General features: G+C 46.0%; 1 protein-coding gene across 1 annotated transcript in view; it reads left to right on the forward strand.

The window, feature by feature from the left end:
* Nucleotides 1–19459, forward strand: part of ABLIM1 (actin binding LIM protein 1) — a 237490-nt gene that overhangs the window by 121531 nt on the left and 96500 nt on the right. The window contains exons 5-6 of the mRNA XM_067024591.1: nucleotides 11981–12107; nucleotides 13667–13760. Of these exons, the coding sequence (XP_066880692.1) occupies nucleotides 11981–12107; nucleotides 13667–13760 (221 nt within the window). The remainder of the gene's footprint in view (nucleotides 1–11980; nucleotides 12108–13666; nucleotides 13761–19459) is intronic.

A 19459-nucleotide genomic window follows, 5' to 3' on the forward strand; every position in this document is an offset into this window, starting at 1 on the left:
GCTAATTAAAGGAGGGGGCTTCTTGACCTTGAGAATTCGTAATACTCCTATCGGAATTCTGTGAGCACTGGCTTAGGGGTTAGAATTGGAAGTTTCAAATGTGTCAATGGTCTGTATTTATAAAAATTATGACCAAAGCTATAAGTTTATATGATATACACTTTAAAAGAAGGAAAGATGGGATTGATTGCCAAATATTAGATTACAGAGGGCTCAGAAGATGACTGTTCCTGGTCCTGCCTACAACTTCCCTGATGAGGCTGGTAATCTGCTCCTGCTATGGCCCGTGAAAACTTGTTTGTTGTGCAGTATTGTTTTCCCAAGACAACAAGAACCTTCACCTAAAATAGCAGGTCAGAGGCTGCTCCGGTTTGTGATGTTTCCATCGTGGCCATCAAGATAGCAAAGGGAGCAGCTAACCTAGGCAAAGACATGGGTGATTGTGCAAAGTCTGGTTCAAGATTACATATTCAGGCAGCCCATAACCTTTTAAAATAATTCTGCATCATCTTTAGTGAATTTTTTTTTTTTTTTTTTTTTTTTTTTGTGGTACGTGGGCCTCTCACTGCTGTGGCCTCTCCCGTTGCGGGGCACAGGCTCCGGACGCACAGGCTCAGCGGCCATGGCTCACGGGCCCAGCCGCTCAGCGGCATGTGGGATCTTCCCGGACCGGGGCAGGAACCCGTGTCCCCTGAATCGGCAGGCGGACTCTCAACCACTGCGCCACCAGGGAAGCCCATCTTTAGTGAATTTGAGATATAAATTATTGAGAGCCATAAGATGGCAAATACACTGCACCTAGCTATGTATTTGAATATAAATAAATATGAATGTTCCAATTCCCCTCAGCCCCAACTAGTATTTGACTCGTGACCCTATGTATTGCTTTATGGCAAATGGCAGCGTAGACTTTCGGAAGTTAAAAAGTACTTAAAATACTAATTCTTGAAAAGTGCTTAGCCTAACACATTTGCATTTTGCCCTCTATCTGTCCTTTCTTTTGGTGACCTCATACCCATGGAATTTGCTGTGACATGCTAGAAAAGAACATTGCAGACTCATGTCAGTAACTCGACACGGATTGTGGCCAGTCAATTGTTGTCAACTCAGATGTCTGGTTGGAACTTGACATCAGTGAGCAGCACAGGTGAAGATCAGACGTTCAACAGTGTACACTTGCTAGGCAGACGCTCTTATCATTACTAAATGATGTGGCCTTTTTAGTCAAGGAAGGGTTTTCAAATACCCAAACCCCAAACCCCCTTATACCTTGATGATGTTAAAACTGTAAACCAGTCTTATTTTTAAAAATAGCATAGGGAATGTCTGGATTTTTTTTAATTGATGGGTTACAAATTCAAGGGCCTACAAAAAAGGGCCAGGCTGGTAACATAGGTGCATATGCTCAGTTCAAGCGTGAAAACAGGTGGCAGTGGACATTTAGACCCTAGGGAGGGATGCGAACGTTAGCAAACTGAAAGCCTGTGTCCTGTCTAGGGTGGGCAGCCACTACGTGCCTCCCACAGTTATTCCCACGAAGGAATCCACGTGCCAGAAGCTGGTCAGACGTGTTGAAAGCTGCTGTCAAAGGCAGCTTGTTGACCTCACAGAATCTGACCCATGTTCAGGTCACACTTCTCTTGTCTCCGCTTTCTCTCTTTTTGGGTAGAACAGCTGTTCTCTGGTATTCTGCATTCACCATTTTATTACACAAGGTCATGGGAAATCCACATCCTGTGGGAGACAATTGAATGACAAGATATGATGTCATTAAATTCAGGATTCAAGTTAGCCAAACCCTGGAACTTAAATCAGGGGGTTTTGTTTGTTTTCCTTAAAGCTCCTTAGATTGACTCCTGGCCAGGGATAAAGTGCCTGTATTTAACAGTCTATTAAAAGGACACCACTTGAATATTTTATAGGGTCTCCAAAATCTTGTTCTACTTTCTATTAATAACAACCTATGTCTTTTCAGCGTATTTTTTGTTTTGTTTGCCTGGTGTGTCTTCTTTCTGCTGAAATAGATGTGTCTGGGGCAGATCTTGTTAGGCTTTTTTTTTTTTTTGCGGTACGCGGGCCTCTCACTGTTGTGGCCTCTCCCGTTGCGGAGCACAGGCTCCGGACACGCAGGCTCAGCGGCCACGGCTCACGGGCCCAGCCGCTCCGCGGCACATGGGATCCTCCCAGACCGGGGCACGAACCCACGTCCCCTGCATCGGGAGGCGGATTCTCAACCACTGCGCCACCAGGGAAGCCCTTGTTAGGCTTTTTAAAAATTTTTTTCTTTCCTTCTGCCACATCTCCTAGGCTAGAATGAGAAAAACTCAAAGTTGATGACTAATGATGTGCAGTTTTTGACGTGGAGTGATGTCTGAGACACGTTGTTCCTTTCTAAGAATGTGTACGTTCAACATGCAAAAGGTATATATAACATGCATCCATAATAGATTTAAATTAACAACAACAAAACACCCAGCAAAAATGAATTACCCAGGGGCTACAGGGAATGTTGAATATTCGTTTTCTCTCTTTCCGACTGCTCAGTTGTTATTATTTTTTAATTTGCAAGCAGAAAAGCAAGGACAGCTTCTGGTTCTGGACCCCGTTTGGGCCATGTGGATTCCTTGCCCTCTGTTCTTCTGACCTGATTCATCCCAGGGCTGGATGGAAACCCAGAGGGCAGAGCCCACCCAGGGACAGGTCGGGGAGCAGGAGTTCCTGAGGGTTCCTCCCGTCATCCAATTCCCAGATTCAGATGGATAGAGAGGTCACCTGTGGCCCAGAATCTGCTTGGGAAAAAGAGAAGGAGCTGGGAAGAGAGTTGGTGGAAATATATGCTAAGAGGAAAGAATTAGTTCATTCATTTTTTTTTAACATAAATTTATTTATCTATGGCTGCATTGGGTCTTCATTGCTGCGTGCGGGTTTTCTCTAGTGGTGAACAGGGGCTACTCTTCATTGCAGCGTGCAGGCTTCTCGTTGCAGTGGTTTCTCTTGCAGAGCATGGGCTCTAGGCACGCGGGCTTCAGTAGTTGTGGCACATGGGCTCAGTAGTTGTGGCTTGTGGGCTCTAGAGCACAGGCTCAGTGGTTTTGGCTCACGGGCTTAGTTGTTCTGCGGCATGTGGGATCTGCCCAGACCAAGGCTCGAACCTGTGTCCCCTGCCTTGGCAGGTGGATTCTTAACCACTGTGCCACCAGGGAAGCCCAGTTCATTCATTTTGATTCAATCAGAACACAAACAGTGGCTCTCTCCCCATCCATCAATTCCTTGATCTCCTCTGCAGCCCCCTCCCCAGCAAGCCCTGCTCTGGCCCTCCCAGTATGGTTGATCCATCTTTGCCTCCTGCCCCCAAGATGCCCAAAGACAGGGAGACCTCTCCCTGCAATGAGAGACATCACTCTGCATAGGGGACAAAAAAGAGAAAGCTGGGCTTTAAAGACAACACTGGGGAGACAGAGAGAAGATGGGGGGAGGGTATCTGATCTCTGCCTAACTGTCTTGCCGCCACTGGGGTTCCTCTCTGTGTCGCCAGATGTTGCTCTCTGCCTCCTCCTTCATTCTTGAAATACAGTCCATCCCTGTTATTTGCAGATTCTGTGTTTGCCAATTTGCCTACTCGCTAAAATTTCTTTGTAACACCAAAATGAATACTCCCGTGCTGACCCAGCAATCCCATTACTGGGCATATACCCAGAGAAAACCATAATTCAAAAAGACACATGCACCCCAATGTTCATTGCAGCTCTGTTTACAATAGCCAGGTCTTCGAAGCAACCTAAATGCCCATCGACAGATGAGTGGATGAAGAAGATGTGGCACATACATACAATGGAATATTACTCAGCCATAAAAAAGGAACGAAATTGGGTCATTTGTAGAGACATGGATGTAGGAGACTGTCATACAGAGTAAAGTAAGTCAGAAAGAGAAAAACAAATATCGTATATTAATGCATATATGTGGAACCTAGAAAAATGGTACAGATGAACCGTTTTGCAGGGCAGAAATAGAGACACAGATGCAGAGAACAAATGTATGAACACCAAGAGGGGAAAGTGGCGGTGGGGGGGGGAGTGGTGGGATGAATTGGGAGATTGGGACTGACATGTATACACTAATATGTATAAAATGGATAACTAATAAGAACCTGCTGTATAAAAAAATAAATAAAATTCTAAAGTTCAGAAAAAGAATACTCCCACGCTTTTCTGGTCATTCACAGACCAGCGCAGAGCTGTGAAAAATGTGAGTAGCCGACTTCACCTGCTCCTAGCTGACCTGGAACATGGGGACACTCTGCCTTCTTCTTTCAGCTCTTATACTGTAAACATGTGCCCTCTTCGAGGTCTATTTAGGGCAGCATTTTTTGTATTTTTGTGCTTTTTAAAATTGTGGTAAGATTTTATAAGAGAATATTTATTGTTTTAACCATTCGTAAGTACACAATTCAGGGGCAGTAAATACGTTCGCAATATTGTGTAACCATCACCATTCTCTACATCTCAAACTGTTTAGTCATTCCCAGAGAAACTCCATACCCATTAAACACAAACTCCCCCTCTGCCCTCCCCCCCAGCCCCTGGTAACTTTTGTACTACTTTTCATCCCTATGAATTTGACCACTCAAATTACTTTATATAAGTGGAATCATGTGGTGTTTGTCCTTCTGTGTCTGGCTTATTTCACTGGGCACAATGTCTTCGGGGTTCAGCCATGTTGTGGCATGTGTCAGAATCTCACTCTTTTTGTGGCTGTATAATATTCCACTGTATATATACACACCACACTTTGTCCATTTCTCTGTTGATGGACTCAGGTTTTTTCCACCTTTTGGCTATTGTGAATAGTGCTGCTACAAACATGGGTGTACAAATATCTGTTCCAGTCCCTGCTTTCAGTTCTTTTGGATATATGCCCAGGAGTGGAATTGCTGGGTCATATGATATTTTTGTGCTTTTTGTTGCTGATTTCACTGCTTAAAATGCCCCAAACATAGTGATGAAGTGCTGGCTACCGTTCATTCCCAGAAGGTGGTGAGGTGTCTTATGGAGAAAATATGTGTGCAACAAAAGCTTCCTTCAGGTATGAGTTATAGTGCTGTTGGTTATGAGTTCAGTGTGAAAGACTCAACAGTATATAGTAAGTGAAGTGTCTTGAAACAGAAACAAACGAAAAAAACCCCCTATATCTGAAATGATTTTGTGTCTATTTTTCATCCACATGAATTGCCATGAACTTATGTGCTAATCTTGGTTGATGACAACTAGAGTTTCTTTGTTTATTTTCATTTTTAAAGAGGGATTCCAGGGGAAGCTTGAATTTTCTGCAACTTATATGGGCAACAGTATCAATACTGAAACTTGATATTTTTATTCTTAATTTTTAAAACTTTACAGTAAAGGAAGCAAATACTCTGAATTGACTTAAAATCTCTTTGGACATTTTATAACATCTCTATCTCAGCAAGCATCGATTAAATGAGTGAAGTCTCTCTCTAGTCCCTCCTATGATTTATAGTATTTTCACGATAATTCTCTGTACCCACAAGTGAACCTCATGCTGCATGATGGCTGTTTTTGCTCATTGACAGCAGAAGAGGCAATGACCCGGGGAACAAATGCATGGTTGGCGCTTTAAACCCAGAAAAGCCCTGTCAAGGCCTGGGTTCATGTTCAAGTGCATTTGAGAACAGTAGATTTCCACTCTGCAGTTAATGGAGAGTTGTCTATCTGTGTGACCTTGTGCAAAGCTTGCACCCACCCTGGGCCTTACTGTCCTGCGTGCAAAATGAAACTTTCACACCAGAAGTCTTCAAAGTCCCTCTGGAACTTTGTGTGGAAAATTGCTATCCCTCCAGGTTAGCGGGAGCCCTAAGGGAGGACTGAGATAAGGTATGTAAGATCTTTTCAAAGTTAAAGGGTGAATAATAACAACAACAATAATAATGTTAATAGGACGATGATGCTTGTGGAACCAGAGAAACCAAAATGCCTTTTCCAGGAGCTCACAGTGGGTCTTGGTTGTTTGTTAAGGGGAAGATGAAATGTAGGTTTTCTGAGATTATTGCAGGTGTGAGGACAGACATTGATTGTTTACCATGTGCCCGACACTCTGCTGGGGGATTACACACATGTTCTCTCCACTCTCGTGACAGCCCTAGAAGGTAGGTATTGTTAATCTGCCCGTTTTACAAATGAAGAACCTGAAGCCCAGTGTTACCTAGCTTGCCCAAGGTCCCTTGGTTCTGTGTCAGAGCTGGAATTTGACCCCAGGTCTCTTTGCCCCTGAAGTCCTTAATCCCTATGAGTTGTACAGTCAACGTATAGAATGGGCCAGAACGCTAGTGGGACAAAACAGTAGTCTTATTTTTTTCTGTTGCTACCTTTATCATCCTCTATCAGAGCTCCCTGTCCCACCCTTAATAACATCTTAGGCAGATCCCATAGCTTTCTGGTCACTTTCAGCTCTTCAAAGTCCAGTATAGTCGAAAACTTTATTCTCACATCCACATCAGAGCTGCACCCTTTTCCCAGCTCAGGCCAGACCCAAATAGGAGACCTGCAGTGAGGAGGGGGCACAGCCTCTTCTACTTCTTTACTCCTTCCTGTCCTGCTTGTGGCTCCTTGGGAGTCCCGGCAGAGGGGAGGGGGGTTAGAGGTACAGAGGACAAGGTGTTATAACTGTTGTCTTTCAGCTAACTCTAGGGAGAATTTTTAACAGGACCCATTTTGAGTTCCTTGACAAAAGTGTGCAATTTCTGGCTAACCTGTTTCAACAGCCCCCTCTATCCTCCCCAGCCTCAGGTCCTGCTCCTCATAACCTCTTACTAATGCCTGGCAGGCAGCTTTGTCAGGTGGGTTCATTCAAGATGCTTGGGCGTGGGTACCAGCCACAGGACACAAGTGCATCCCCAGTGAGCCAAATGGTGGCCACGCACACCTCTCCTACTTCTGCCTTCTCCTTAGCCTGCCATCAAGAGGAGGGGCTCCAGCCGGCTTCTGCCTTCCAGATCTTCCAGGCTTAGCAGGCTCCAGACTTTTTGTTCATGAACGCTACCAAGCTCCAGGACAGTGCAGTAAATTTGTCCCAAGAACTCTAGCATCAAGCTTCTCATGGATCCACAGGAGCACCAGGGGTAAACATCTAGGTGGGGAGCAGGAGGCTGGTCCCCCCTCTCCCGAGGCCCTCTAACCCCTCCCACAGCAGAGGGGAGGGAACACCCCACACAGAAGCTGTGTGGACAGCTCCCTGCCCAATCTCCTCTATGCCTTTGTGAATTTCTGATTTCAGAGGTAGGCAGGGAGGCAGTAGGGGTTGAGAGTCAGCAGGTAGATTCTACTATCTTTTGGTAAATCCGGCAAGGATATTCCTAGCAACCTGCTCTGGAAGACGGAAAATTTATCATCATTGTTTTCAGCTCTAAGATGATACACAGCCCCAAATTTCAAGACACTAGGAAAAGCCTTCTAGAAGCTTTGGTCGCAGATGGGTGGCTACTATGAATGGCAGCTTCCACCTCCACGGATGGTTCTCGGCGTGACAGAAGCCTGGGAAGGCGGGGATGATTGGGAATTCCGTTACCACGAAGTTCCCTTTTCTGTAGCTCCATTCCTCAGCCTTCGGTTCCAGAAAATCATCTTCACAGAGTAAGCCATCTTTGGGGCTCTTACCCTTCTCAAATGGGAAATTCTAGGAAGGCAGAAATCGTTCTTAGAAAGAACATAGGCATCCAGGCTGACAGGACCTTAAAGGCAGCCCAAGTGATGACATCTTTCTTAGCATCATGAGAACACAGGTTTCCTTCCAGAGAGCCATTTGTCACCTTCTTCAGCTTAAGTACTTTGGAAGCCCAGGTGTCCATGGCCCTATGCCAAAAAAGAAAAAAGAGAGAGAGAGAGAGGTTAAAGGAGACAGACAGGATCCCTATTCTCAAGGATATTTATTAACTTTGAACAAAATGATATAAATATGGAACCAGGTGTGTACATGGATATTAGTTTAACTTGGACATAAGTAGCCAAATCCCCGCTTTTCCCTTGGCTCCTGGTGCCGAGAATGAAAGGCTTGGGGGCAGAGTGTTTGAGGCTGTTGTAGTTTGCTTCTGTTTTCACATTTGGTGGTTGTGCATCCCTGATAGAAGACCAGTGAGTTGCTAGAGGGTTTGATTTCCTTGATGCTGCTCCATATTCACCTATTTCTGACTTTGGCAGTAATTCCAATGCCAATCACCAGCTTTCTATATTTATCAGCAGCTGTTTCAGTGATGTGGAAACAATTTTCTCAACAGCTGAAAAACATGAAGATAGAGACAAGGACATTTTGTGCTTTATAAAAGAGCTTAGTTGGAATGAGCATAGGAGACACACACCATCAGCACAAATCTTTTTATCTCAGCATCTTTTCCACTTTCCCCAGCATGACCTCAGGCTTAAGGAGAGTATAAAGTTTTGTCCAGAAAGGAATGAATGGGTAACCTCTGTGGAATACACTGGAATACTTTGAATCAGCTGGGCCAGTATCCTACTTTCCAGGAGGCCATCTTTGTTGATTTGCTTGATTTATGTCTTAAGGTTTGGGATGAAGGAGCCTCATCCCCAGCCTCTACTTCCAGCCCAGTTTCACCAGCTGGCAGGCTCTAGGTGGTCACACTCAGTGAATGCTTCTTCATGAAACATAACCAAGATCAGTTGTAGAACGTGTGCCCTCCGTGGAACACTGCAGGGCATGGAGGATCTGAGAGGTTCAGGACACCACCTGTGAGGTCAGAGGCTTCCAGACCGCAAGGCAGTTTGACTCCATGCCTCTGAGGAATAGTAAAGATTGTGAAAAACAACGACTGAAAAGTATATGCCATGTCTATAAAACGCTCACACGACGCCTGGTTCACCAAAGCCCTCAGGGCAGCATGATCAGAGAGGTCATTATTGCACTCAAATTGTCTCAGCTGCTGTCAGAGCTCTGGGGTATCTGGGCATTAATGCGCTTATAAAAACAGCAAGACAGAATCAAGAAACCTGGTTTCTAGTCCCATCGGCCCCTACCAAGGAAAGGGGAACCATGTGGAGTGCCCGACAGGTGCCAAGCATTCTAAGTGTTATACGAAGCCCTTCACGACGCAGTTTCTCTTCTTCCTCGCAGCAACCTGAGAAGGGGGTCAGCATTTCCCGGATGAAGAAATGAGGGGTCAGAGAGAATAACGTTTCCGAGTTAGTGCCCAAGTCTTCCTAATCCTAAAGCCAGGGCTCTCGCCGTCCCCGCACCTTTGACCTCCCTCAACCCCAGTGCCGTGCAGGGGAGATACCAAACAGCTCCACCGACCTTCTTGAGCCTGTCTTCAGTTGTAGAATTGAAAACCCATCTCTAAAGTTTATTTTCTGCTTTAAAAATTCTACCAACCAGCATATTCCGTATCATTTTAAATCCTTATTGCCACCTAGTGGACATAATCTAATCAGAAGAATGAAGAAAATTTTCAGTTCACTTGGATTAAAACCTGCCAGTTCCTCTTAAATCCATATTGTGCTCCTGACCTTTAAAAATTGTATTTATGAGCAAATATCATGGCCTTCCATTTTTATCTTTATAGTAAACTACCAGATGAGTGGTCCCCTTTGAAAGATTTTTGGTGAGCTGCTGGGAATCGTATAAACCCCAGCTTTTAAAAAAATATGTAACGCTTTGTGACCATATAATACACACTCAGCTTATAATGGGCTATACTTAAAGAAATTCTAATCTGCAATGTTCATAACTTGTATAGCAGATATACTTTTAACTTTATAAATATTTTGCTCAGCAATTTTTTACATTCTCGTGATAAAAAAATATGAGCTTACGTTATGCATACTGTTTTACAGCTTGCTTTTTTTTTTTTTTTTTACTCAATCTATTTTGGACATCTTTCCATGTCAGCACACAAATCTACCTCATTTGTTTCAATGGTATGTAGTATTCCATTATTGACCATACTGTAATCAATGTAACCAGTTTCTCATTAATGTCCACATAGGCTATTTTCAGTTTTATTGTTACAAAAATGCGGTAGAGGATGAATATATATTCTTCAGGGGATAGACATACACATACACTCACATGCACATTCTTTTGCAAATTTATTTGTAGAATAAAATCGTAGACATGAAATTGCTGAATATAAAGGTTATGTAAATACCCACTAACCAGAGGTCACCAGAAGCACACCTGTAGTCAATAAAAAAAAAGTCAAGTGTACTTAACAAACCACAGCAAGGGAGAAAACGGGAAGAATTGTGAGCTGTCTCTGGATGACATTTAGAGGAACTTTTTATAGGATTTGGGCTTGTGCTGGGTACTGTTAGGGAAGTTTTTCTAGAAGGAGAGAGAATTCAAGTTAGGCTAGAAATGTCACAGGAGCAGCAGTCAGAGATGTGGTCAGAAAAGGGGTGTGTGTAATCATTTTGTGTACCGAGAGGCCTTGTCTGCACATTTCTTTATTCCGTGAGTATTTTTTATGATCAGTTGGGGACATCACGAGCAACGTGCTGACGGTGCTTTCTTTCACTTTCTCAGGTACGTTGATTTTACAGAAATTGCTTTACAGAAAGGTTGTACCAATTTACGGGCAGACCTCGGAGATACTGCCTATTCGGTAGGATCAGTTCTAGACCACCACAATAAAGCAAATACAGCAATAAAATGAGTCACATGAATTTTTTTGGTTCCCCAGTGCATATGGAAGTTATATTTACACCGTTCTGTAGTCTATTACGTGGGCAAAACATTATGTGTAAAAAAGCAATGAACATACCTGAATTAGAAAATACCTTATTGCTGAACAACGCTAACCATCATCTGAGCCTTCCGTGAGACTTAGCAGGAATGTCAAAGATCACTGGTCACAGATCACCATAACAAACATAATAATAATGGAAAAGTTTGAAAAATTGGGAGAATTACCAAAATGACACAGAGACACGAAGTGAGCAAATGTTTTTGAAAAGATGGCGCCAATAGACTTGATTGAGGTAGGGTTGCCACAAACCTTCAACTTGCATTATATTTGAAGCATAGTAAAGTGAAACACAATAAAATGGGATACGCCTGTACATTCTTCTGGGTTCTCTTAAATATTCCATTTCCCTAAAAACTATGTTTTTAATAATCAGAATAAGGGCAATTGTAATAATAGCACATGTTTATAGAGCTCTAAGTCCTTTATTTCATGGATTCCTCATCAGAGAACTTGAGACAGCCACTAATAGCATCCTGGCTTTCTTATGAGGAAACCAAGACTTAGAAAAGGGGAGAATCTACCTGGGTCACGTGTCTAGCCAACATGAGCTGGGGTTCGGAGCCAGGTCATCTCATTCCAGGGCCCACACTCTTTAGCATGAAGAAACACTTTCTCCTCTCTCTGCTTCACAGGAGCCTGTCACGGAAAATTGAAAGCTAAGGAATTAAAAGCCATTGAATTGATGATCACAAATCTTCGAAAGTCTGGTTTAGGCTGATAGGGATGTAGAGTCCTGTTTACAAAAATGAGACTTACGGGCAGCCTTCCAAGAGTCCCATACATAGTGTTAGGGAGGCTTCCAGCATGGGGTGGGGGTGGAGGGGTGTGCTTAGCTACTCACATGTGCCCTCAATAAAGGCCAATGAGTGCTTTCTTAAAATCACAGCCAAGACACTATAATTAAATATTCTCTGGGCCAGCTGGAGCTCAGAGGGTATTTAAATCACCCCCAAGGAAATAAACTGATGAAGGACATCCATGCCCCTGGATCCACGGAGGTTTAGGACATTCCCATCCTGTGTGAGGGTGGGGCCTGCGAGTCTGCTGGGGAAGGTTTCGTGCAGGGAGAGAACGCGGAATGAAATTGTGCTTAAGTAAATATTTACTGCGTGTGTGATAGGTGCACGGTGGGGTTCAGAGCAGGCCTGCAGGCTTGGATTTAGCAAAACAAACGTGGAGTAACCACTGGTGGCTGCTTTTTTCCAGATTGTGCTGGCTGTGGACGAGATATCAAGAATGGGCAGGCGCTCCTGGCTCTGGAAAAGCAGTGGCACTTGGGTTGCTTTAAATGCAAGTCCTGCGGGAAGGTCCTCACCGGGGAGTACATCAGCAAGTAAGACTGGGGCCTGGGGCGTGGATCCTTTCAGCAGCGATGGGGCCGTCTTGGGCCCTCTGTAGGCCCTGCTCTCCGGGACTCCACCCCATCCCATCAGACATAATGAAAGACATTCATTCACATCCCACAATGAATATGAACTTTTTGCTATAAAACTTTTGAAGAGAATTTTATTCTTCTGTTGTTGCCTACTATAAGTCTCATGAAATATTCATCATTGCCTAATGTAACAATTAATGAAGCTGACATAATGGTAGGCTGTATGTTGTAACCAATTAAGCATTTAGTAATTTTACTTTTGCTAATTTTTTTTTCCTGTTTGGAACTAGCAAACTTTTACTCTCCTTCCAGGTCTCAGACATATTTGTAGACACCCCCCCCCCCCCACCCGCCAAAAAAAACCACTCAGGGTCTAGGCACAGAGCCCATTAGGACTGCTAGGGAATAGGTTCATTACAGTCAGATGCTGGTGTAGATAATAGAGCAGGTGAAGTTTTTGGTTTTTGTTTAATGTAACCTGCAAAAAACTAGTTACAGTAGTTACCTTTCAAATTAAGGAAGAGGGACTTCCTCGGTGGTCCAGTGGTTCAGACTCTGCACTTCCACTGCACTGGGCACGGGGTTTGATCCCCGGTCAGGGAATTAAGATTCCACGTGCCGTGCAACCAGGCCAAAAAAAAAAAAAAAAAATTAAGGAGGAAAGAATGAGCATGGAGCAGGGGGAGGGTCCAGTGACAGTGAGGGAAAATTTTCCCCTATCGACTTGAAAAAATGGTCTCCAGCCAGCACCTATTCAAAAAAAATTTTAATGAATTTAACACCGGAGTATAGTGAAACAAACAAAAGTAGCTTAGGCCCCACCCCCTTGAAATCCAATTCTATAGGTCTGGGTTGAAGCAAACACCAGTATTAGAAAGGGAGAAACTGCACAGGTGATTCTGCTGCACAGCCAAAGTAAGAAGAGAGAAACGCTGGGCCTTTAACACTGACGGTTGTGCAGCGCTAGGTAACTGGGCTGTCTGAAGTGGCACGTTTTAACTCTTCCATACGATGGCACACATAGAACATGATATTTTTCACTGTGTCCTGAGGGAAATGAAGGAGGTTGCAGGAGGCTGAATGAGAGGCCCTGGACCCACCCCTAGGGCCCCTGAGGGCTAAGGGGATGGCATCTCCATGCTGTTGGGACGCCTATGAGTCAGTGAGCTGGTGGGGGATGAGGAAGAGGGACCCTGGGACCACAGCTGAAGCCCATCTGGCCTGGTGCTGCAAGAGAGAGAGAGACTCTAGGTTTTTGCTAGTTAGGTCTGAGGCAGTCCAGGAATCAGCAGCCATAACCATTTGGCTGTTATTTCCACGTGGCTTGGAGGACCTCAGCGTTCTCTCTGGATCATTTGGTTTTGTGGGCTTCGACCCTGTCTGACCAGGTCTCCAGACATGTGAGTGCTGGGTGGGAGAGAAATAGCTTCTGCTACCGTTCTGTGCAGGAGGGCAGGGGTCTGGGTGTCTTTCCTGCCCTCGGCCTTCTCGGGGAGCTGACGCTCTTTGTCCTGCAGGGATGGCACTCCGTATTGTGAAAAGGACTACCAGGGGCTCTTCGGGGTGAAATGTGAAGCCTGCCACCAGTTTATCACTGGCAAGGTCCTGGAGGTAAGTGACATGGGCTTCCCTCAAAGCTACCGTCATCTTCCTCAAGGCCCTGGAAAATACACGGGGGTCTCTTTTTCCATCTTTTTCTCACATGTGGAGGAAAGAGTAGTTGTAGATGACGAATCGCTTAGAGAGCTACTGTGTGGTACTGTCTTCTCAGGCAGTGCCTACTGCGTGCTCGTGTGGAAATTGGAAGGATGGGGAATTTGGGGGAAAAAAGGAATGAAAAAGAGCCTGTTAGGAATTATGTAGTAGGAAAGGTTATATTAAACTGTTCTTTTTTTAGAAGTTAGAAAAGAGGAAATGAAGAGCGTGCCGGAGCCATGTGTGCGGGTGGTACACCTGTGCGTATGTGTGCCTGCACGTCCATGTGTGCGTGTACACGTGTGTGCTCTTGTGTGTACACGTGGGAGTGTACAGACTCGGGGAGCAGAGGCTCCAAATTGAAGCTAAGAGAAGAAAGAGTCATTAGAGGTGAGGGCGTAGACTTCCCCACCCTTAGAAAACCACATCCTGTGTGACCCAGAACGCCCCGTGGTCCAGGCTGAGCCCGAGCCTGCCAAGTGCAGGTGTGACTGCCTCGCACCAGGGAGCTCGGTTCCTGCTTTCTCAGCAGCGGCCCCACCAGCTTCTGCCTCTGGGCTGAGCCGAGCTCCTCCCGGGGCCGGGCCCACCTGTGGACATGAGGCCACAGGTCAGAGAGTCACTGCCTGGCTTCTCATAGGCCTGTGGGGTGTTAACACACTCCCGTGGAAAAAGTAGAGGTTGCCTCACACCCGTCCCCCGTGTCAGGGCGGAGAATGTGCACGAGCGGAGGTGAGTCAGGACGCCCGGTGGAGTCCTTGGAAGGTAGCTGAACGACGTGTCACATCGCTTCGGGAGACACCAGGGCACTGAATCCACTTCACCTCATTCAAACTTCCCAGCGGGCTATGTTTCAGGGACCCAGGACTGAATCCGAGAGTCCCCCAAGGAGTCACTTTGCAGCTTCTGTGGCGTTTCACCAAGTTCGGGGTAGCCTTCCTAATCCCACATCAAGCTCTGCAATGCCTTCCTGTCCGTGAAGTGCAGAGCGGGGCTGACCTTGGCTCTGTGCTGAGACCTAGCGCAGCTGATGGGATTTGGGAGATAGGGAAGTGCGTGTTGTCAGTGCGGTGGCCTCTGACTCGGGGGAAGGGTGTTTTCAGGAAGAAGGAACAGCAACGGCAGAGGCTCAGAGGCAAACACACGCACAGCATACCCAAGAAACAAAGTCATTTGGGCAGGAGCACGGCTGAGAGAGACGAGGCTGCAGGAATGGGAGGGGCCCGAGCATAGGACCTCGAAAGTCACATTCAGGAGTCTGGCTTTACCCTAAGAGTGGTGCGGAGCGTTGAAGTGCTTGCTTGTGGCTAGAGTGTCACGTGGCTGGATCAGACTGTTGTGTGAAGGATAGGTGGGTGTCCTCAGAGGCATGCGTGTGCCCCCACGTTCACGGCAGCTCTGCTCCCACCAGGCAGAAGGGAGAACAGCCCACGAGTCCATGGATGGACGGAGAAACACAATGTAGTATAGATGGACAAGGGAATATCGTTTAGCCTTTAAAAGGAAGGAGTTCTGACACAGGCTGCAACATGCATGAACCTTGAGAACCTTATGCCAAGTGGTAGAAGCCGGTCATGAAAGACCACACGCTGTATGCTTCCATTTATTTATTTATTTATTTATTTATTTTTTATTTTTACTTTTTTGTGATACGCGGGCCTCTCACTGTTGTGGCCTCTCCCGTTGCGGAGCACAGGCTCCGGACGCGCAGGCTCAGCGGCCATGGCTCACGGGCCCAGCCGCTCCGCGGCATGTGGGATCTTCCCGGACCGGGGCACGAACCCGTGTCCCCTGCATCGGCAGGCGGATTCTCAACCACTGCGCCACCAGGGAAGCCCTGTATGCTTCCATTTAGATGAAATATCCAGAGGCGGTCGATCCATAGAGAGAGAAAGCAGATTGGTGGTTGCCTAGAGTTGGGGGTAGGGACGGGGGATGGGGAGTAGCTGCTTATTGGTACCCCCTCGGGGCGATGAAAATGTTTTGGAACTGGATAGAGATGGTGGTTGCAGAACCTTGTGAATGTCCTAAATGTCACGGAATTGTTCCCTTTAAAATGGTTAATTTTATGTTATGTGAATTTCACCTCAACTTTTTTAAAAAAATGGTGGAGACAGGGAGGCCAGTTAGGAGAGCTTTGGACACCAAACAGTGGTGGCACTAGCTGGAGTGACACCTGAGAAGTAGCTGCCCACCACCACTCACACAGCTGGGGGGCGAGGAGGAGTTTTCATGGCCTTTCCAATAAGGCTTTTATTGCCAGCCCAAGGATACTTCAGGGCTGGGTTTGGGGCCCAGCGTGATGTACGCCCTTGGGAAAGCTATTGGAGAAGATGCACGTGAGCCCTCCAGAGGGAAGCTTAAAGTCCAGCAGTCTCATCCCACGACACAAAGTACAGTAGTCCTTGCCTGTCCTCTGCATGTGCCCCTCGTCCCTCCACAGAGCAAGGAGCCCTGAGTGGGGCCTTACAGCATTTCCTTGGCTTCCCAAGATTGACCTGCTGCACGGGTCTGAAATAAACCTGTGGAGTTGGGAGCAATTAGGAAATTTCATTTTAAAACAAGATGGAATGTAGACCTACTGTGATGAACCATGTGTAAAAATACCGAATCACTATGTTGTACTCCTAAAACGAATAGAATATTGTATGTCGATTCTAATTCAATAATGAACAAATAACGAAAACACCAGAACTATTTCCAAGATGTTTAGCTATAGCAAGAGAGGCAGGAAGACAGTGAACGCAGCCCCCAGCCTGAGCACCCCCTTTGTAGACAGCGTGGATGGAAGCAGCCGTCTCCTCAGGCCAGATGTGGGGCTATGTCCCCCGAAAAGAGTTGGGGAGGCAACAGGGCTGGTGAGGGGTGTTGATTACCTTCACGTTTAGTTCAACAGCTGTAGGAAGGAATCTCTACAGTAAAGCTAGATGCAAGAACATGCTGTTTTGGAGACACAGAGGCCCGAGTATTCCAGTGTTTGCAGGGGCTGCGAGGGCCCCTCACCCAATTGGCTTCAGGCCTCCCTGAGGGCCATTGATGAGGACAAAGACTGGGACGCTTTCCACACAGACCCGCAAAGGTGGGGCTTCTGGGAGCAGGTTGCAGTGGGGTTCCGGGCAGATTCAAGACCCACCCAGTGGGCGTGCCGTCCCCCTCAGATGGGTGTGTGATCTAGAAAAATGTCCTGCACAGTGAGCAGCTGACATGTGACCGCTCGTGAGTCAGCCTGGCTGGGTTCCCGACACAAAACTCTGCCCTCCTCCCTCTGCTTTTTATTCTCGACCCACTGTAGGTAAAGCGTGATGATTCTGGATTTGTTGTAAATACTGTAATCCTTGCTTTTGGGGGTTTGTTTGTTTGTTCTGTTTTTAAAATTATGGTGAAATCCACATAACATAAAAGGTACCGTCTTAACCATTTTTAAGTGTACAGTTCAGTGTATTACATAGGTTCCTAACATTGTGCAGGCATCACCACCATCTTTCTCCATGACTCGTTAGGACTTTGAAATCTGTACTCGGTAAACAGTAACTCTCCCTTCCCCTCTCCCCACAGTCCTTGGCAGTGACCACTCTACTTTCTGTCTCTATGAATTTGACTACTCTGAGTGTCTCGTATAGGTGGAATCATACAGTATTTGTGTTTTCCATTGATGGGCTTATTTCACTTAGTATAATGTCCTCAAGGTTCATCCATGTTGTAGCATGTGACAGTATTTCCTTCCTTTTTCAGGCCGAATAATATTCCATTGTATGGATGTACCACAGTTTGCCTATCCGTTCTGTGATCTTTGATTGGTTTTCGTTATGTTTCTGATTGATTTTATCCATAGAGATTATAAATGTGTTGTTAGTTCCCTGTGTCTTTTGTAACAGTGGTGGCTTAAAACCGCAGAAACTTATTGTCTCACAGTTCTGGAGGCCAGAAGTCCCAAACTGAGGTGCTGGCAGGGGCTGTGCTCCCTCCAAAGGCTAGGGGAGGATCCTTCCTCGCCTCTTCCAGCTCCTAGTGGCTGTGGCTACATAACCCTCATCCTTGTCTCCATCTCCACAGAGCCTTCCCCTCTGTGTCCTCTCCTCTCTGTGTCAAACCCCCCTCCGCCTTTCTTTTAGAAGGTCACTTGTCATCGGATTTGAGGTCCACCTGGATCATTCCGGATGATTCCCTCCTCTCAAGATCCTTAGCTTAATTACATCTGTAAAGACCCTTTTTCCAGACATTCACAGGTTCCAGAGATTTGATGTGGATATATCTTTGGGGGGGCCCACCAGTTCAGTGAACCTGGGAAATTACACAAGTATCATCCTGGTGAAGGCTGGAGCTCTGGTGTTGTTTTAATTGAACCCTTGTTAAGCATCAGAGGTGTCCTAAGGCCACTTCTCTGGGTGTGGTTTTACCTGAGATACCACCAGACACTGGAGGGAGCTTTGAGAAGGAGAAGGGTCCCTGGACAATGATCAAGAAGCTCCAGGTTCAGCTATGTCACTAATTCCTGAGTAATTTTGAGCAGATCGTTTAGCCTCTTTGAGACTATCTTCATTTCACAGGTAAAAAGGAGTGGCATGTAACCTCTGAAACTCCACCCTGTTCTAAACTTCTCTCTCTGTTATTCCTTAATATCATAAACCCTACCCATTACATTGGCTTGAGGGAGTGGGGAGGAGAGCCTTCATGTGTTTTAATGAAAAGGGCTCCAGGGGATAGGAAATCAGGAATTTACTCTTGGATCTGGAACTCACAGCTCTGTGACCTTGAGCAACTCACTCAATTTCTTTGAGCCTCAGTTTTTTCTTTAAATACAAGCATTAAAAATATATATGGGGCTTCCCTGGTGGCGCAGTGGTTGGGGGTCCGCCTGCCGATGCAGGGGACATGGGTTCGTGCCCCGGTCCAGGAGGATCCCACATGCCGTGGAGCGGCTGGGCCCGTGAGCCATGGCCGCTGAGCCTGCGCGTCCGGAGCCTGTGCACCGCAACGGGAGCGGCCACAGCAGTGAGAGGCCCGCGTACCGCCAAAAAAAAAAAATATATATATATATATATATATATATATGTAAATCCAAGACTTGGACCACTTGACTCCTAAAGTTACTTTGGTTCTAAGGATCTGAGTTCTGTAATTCTCATGTCTTAGATCTAAGGGGTCAGAGCCAGCAGTTCTTTTTTTTCTGGAGAGATTTTTCTGGAAACTGGCCTGTAACACTCAGCATATGGCATACACTCAGATTGCAGTTTTATTTGTCATTAGCTTGCTTTCAGTTTTGTTTTTGAGAGACATCTCACTATAAGTGGCACATGTTTTAGAGCTCATGCTAATTAACCTAGAAATTCAGGAGCGTTCTGAAGATGTTTTACAACCTGCCTCCTAACTAAGAAGTCCAGAAGCAGATTCGTGTGAGACACTGGAGTTTGCCAATAGCCTTCTATCTCCATCTCCACCTCTAAACTCTTCTCTGAAGCAACCTTCCTCCTCCTGGTCCTTACGTCCCTTCCCTCCTCCCCCCCTCCCCCCAACCCTGCTCCCTTCTGCTTTAGCAGCTTAGTGGTAACAGGACATGACATGAGACTTCAGACTTAGGTCACAGATGTCAGTAGACATTGGGGACATCCCTTTGG

Source organism: Kogia breviceps, chromosome 2 (assembly GCF_026419965.1).
Source record: "Kogia breviceps isolate mKogBre1 chromosome 2, mKogBre1 haplotype 1, whole genome shotgun sequence".
Taxonomy (NCBI): Eukaryota; Metazoa; Chordata; class Mammalia; order Artiodactyla; family Physeteridae; genus Kogia; species Kogia breviceps.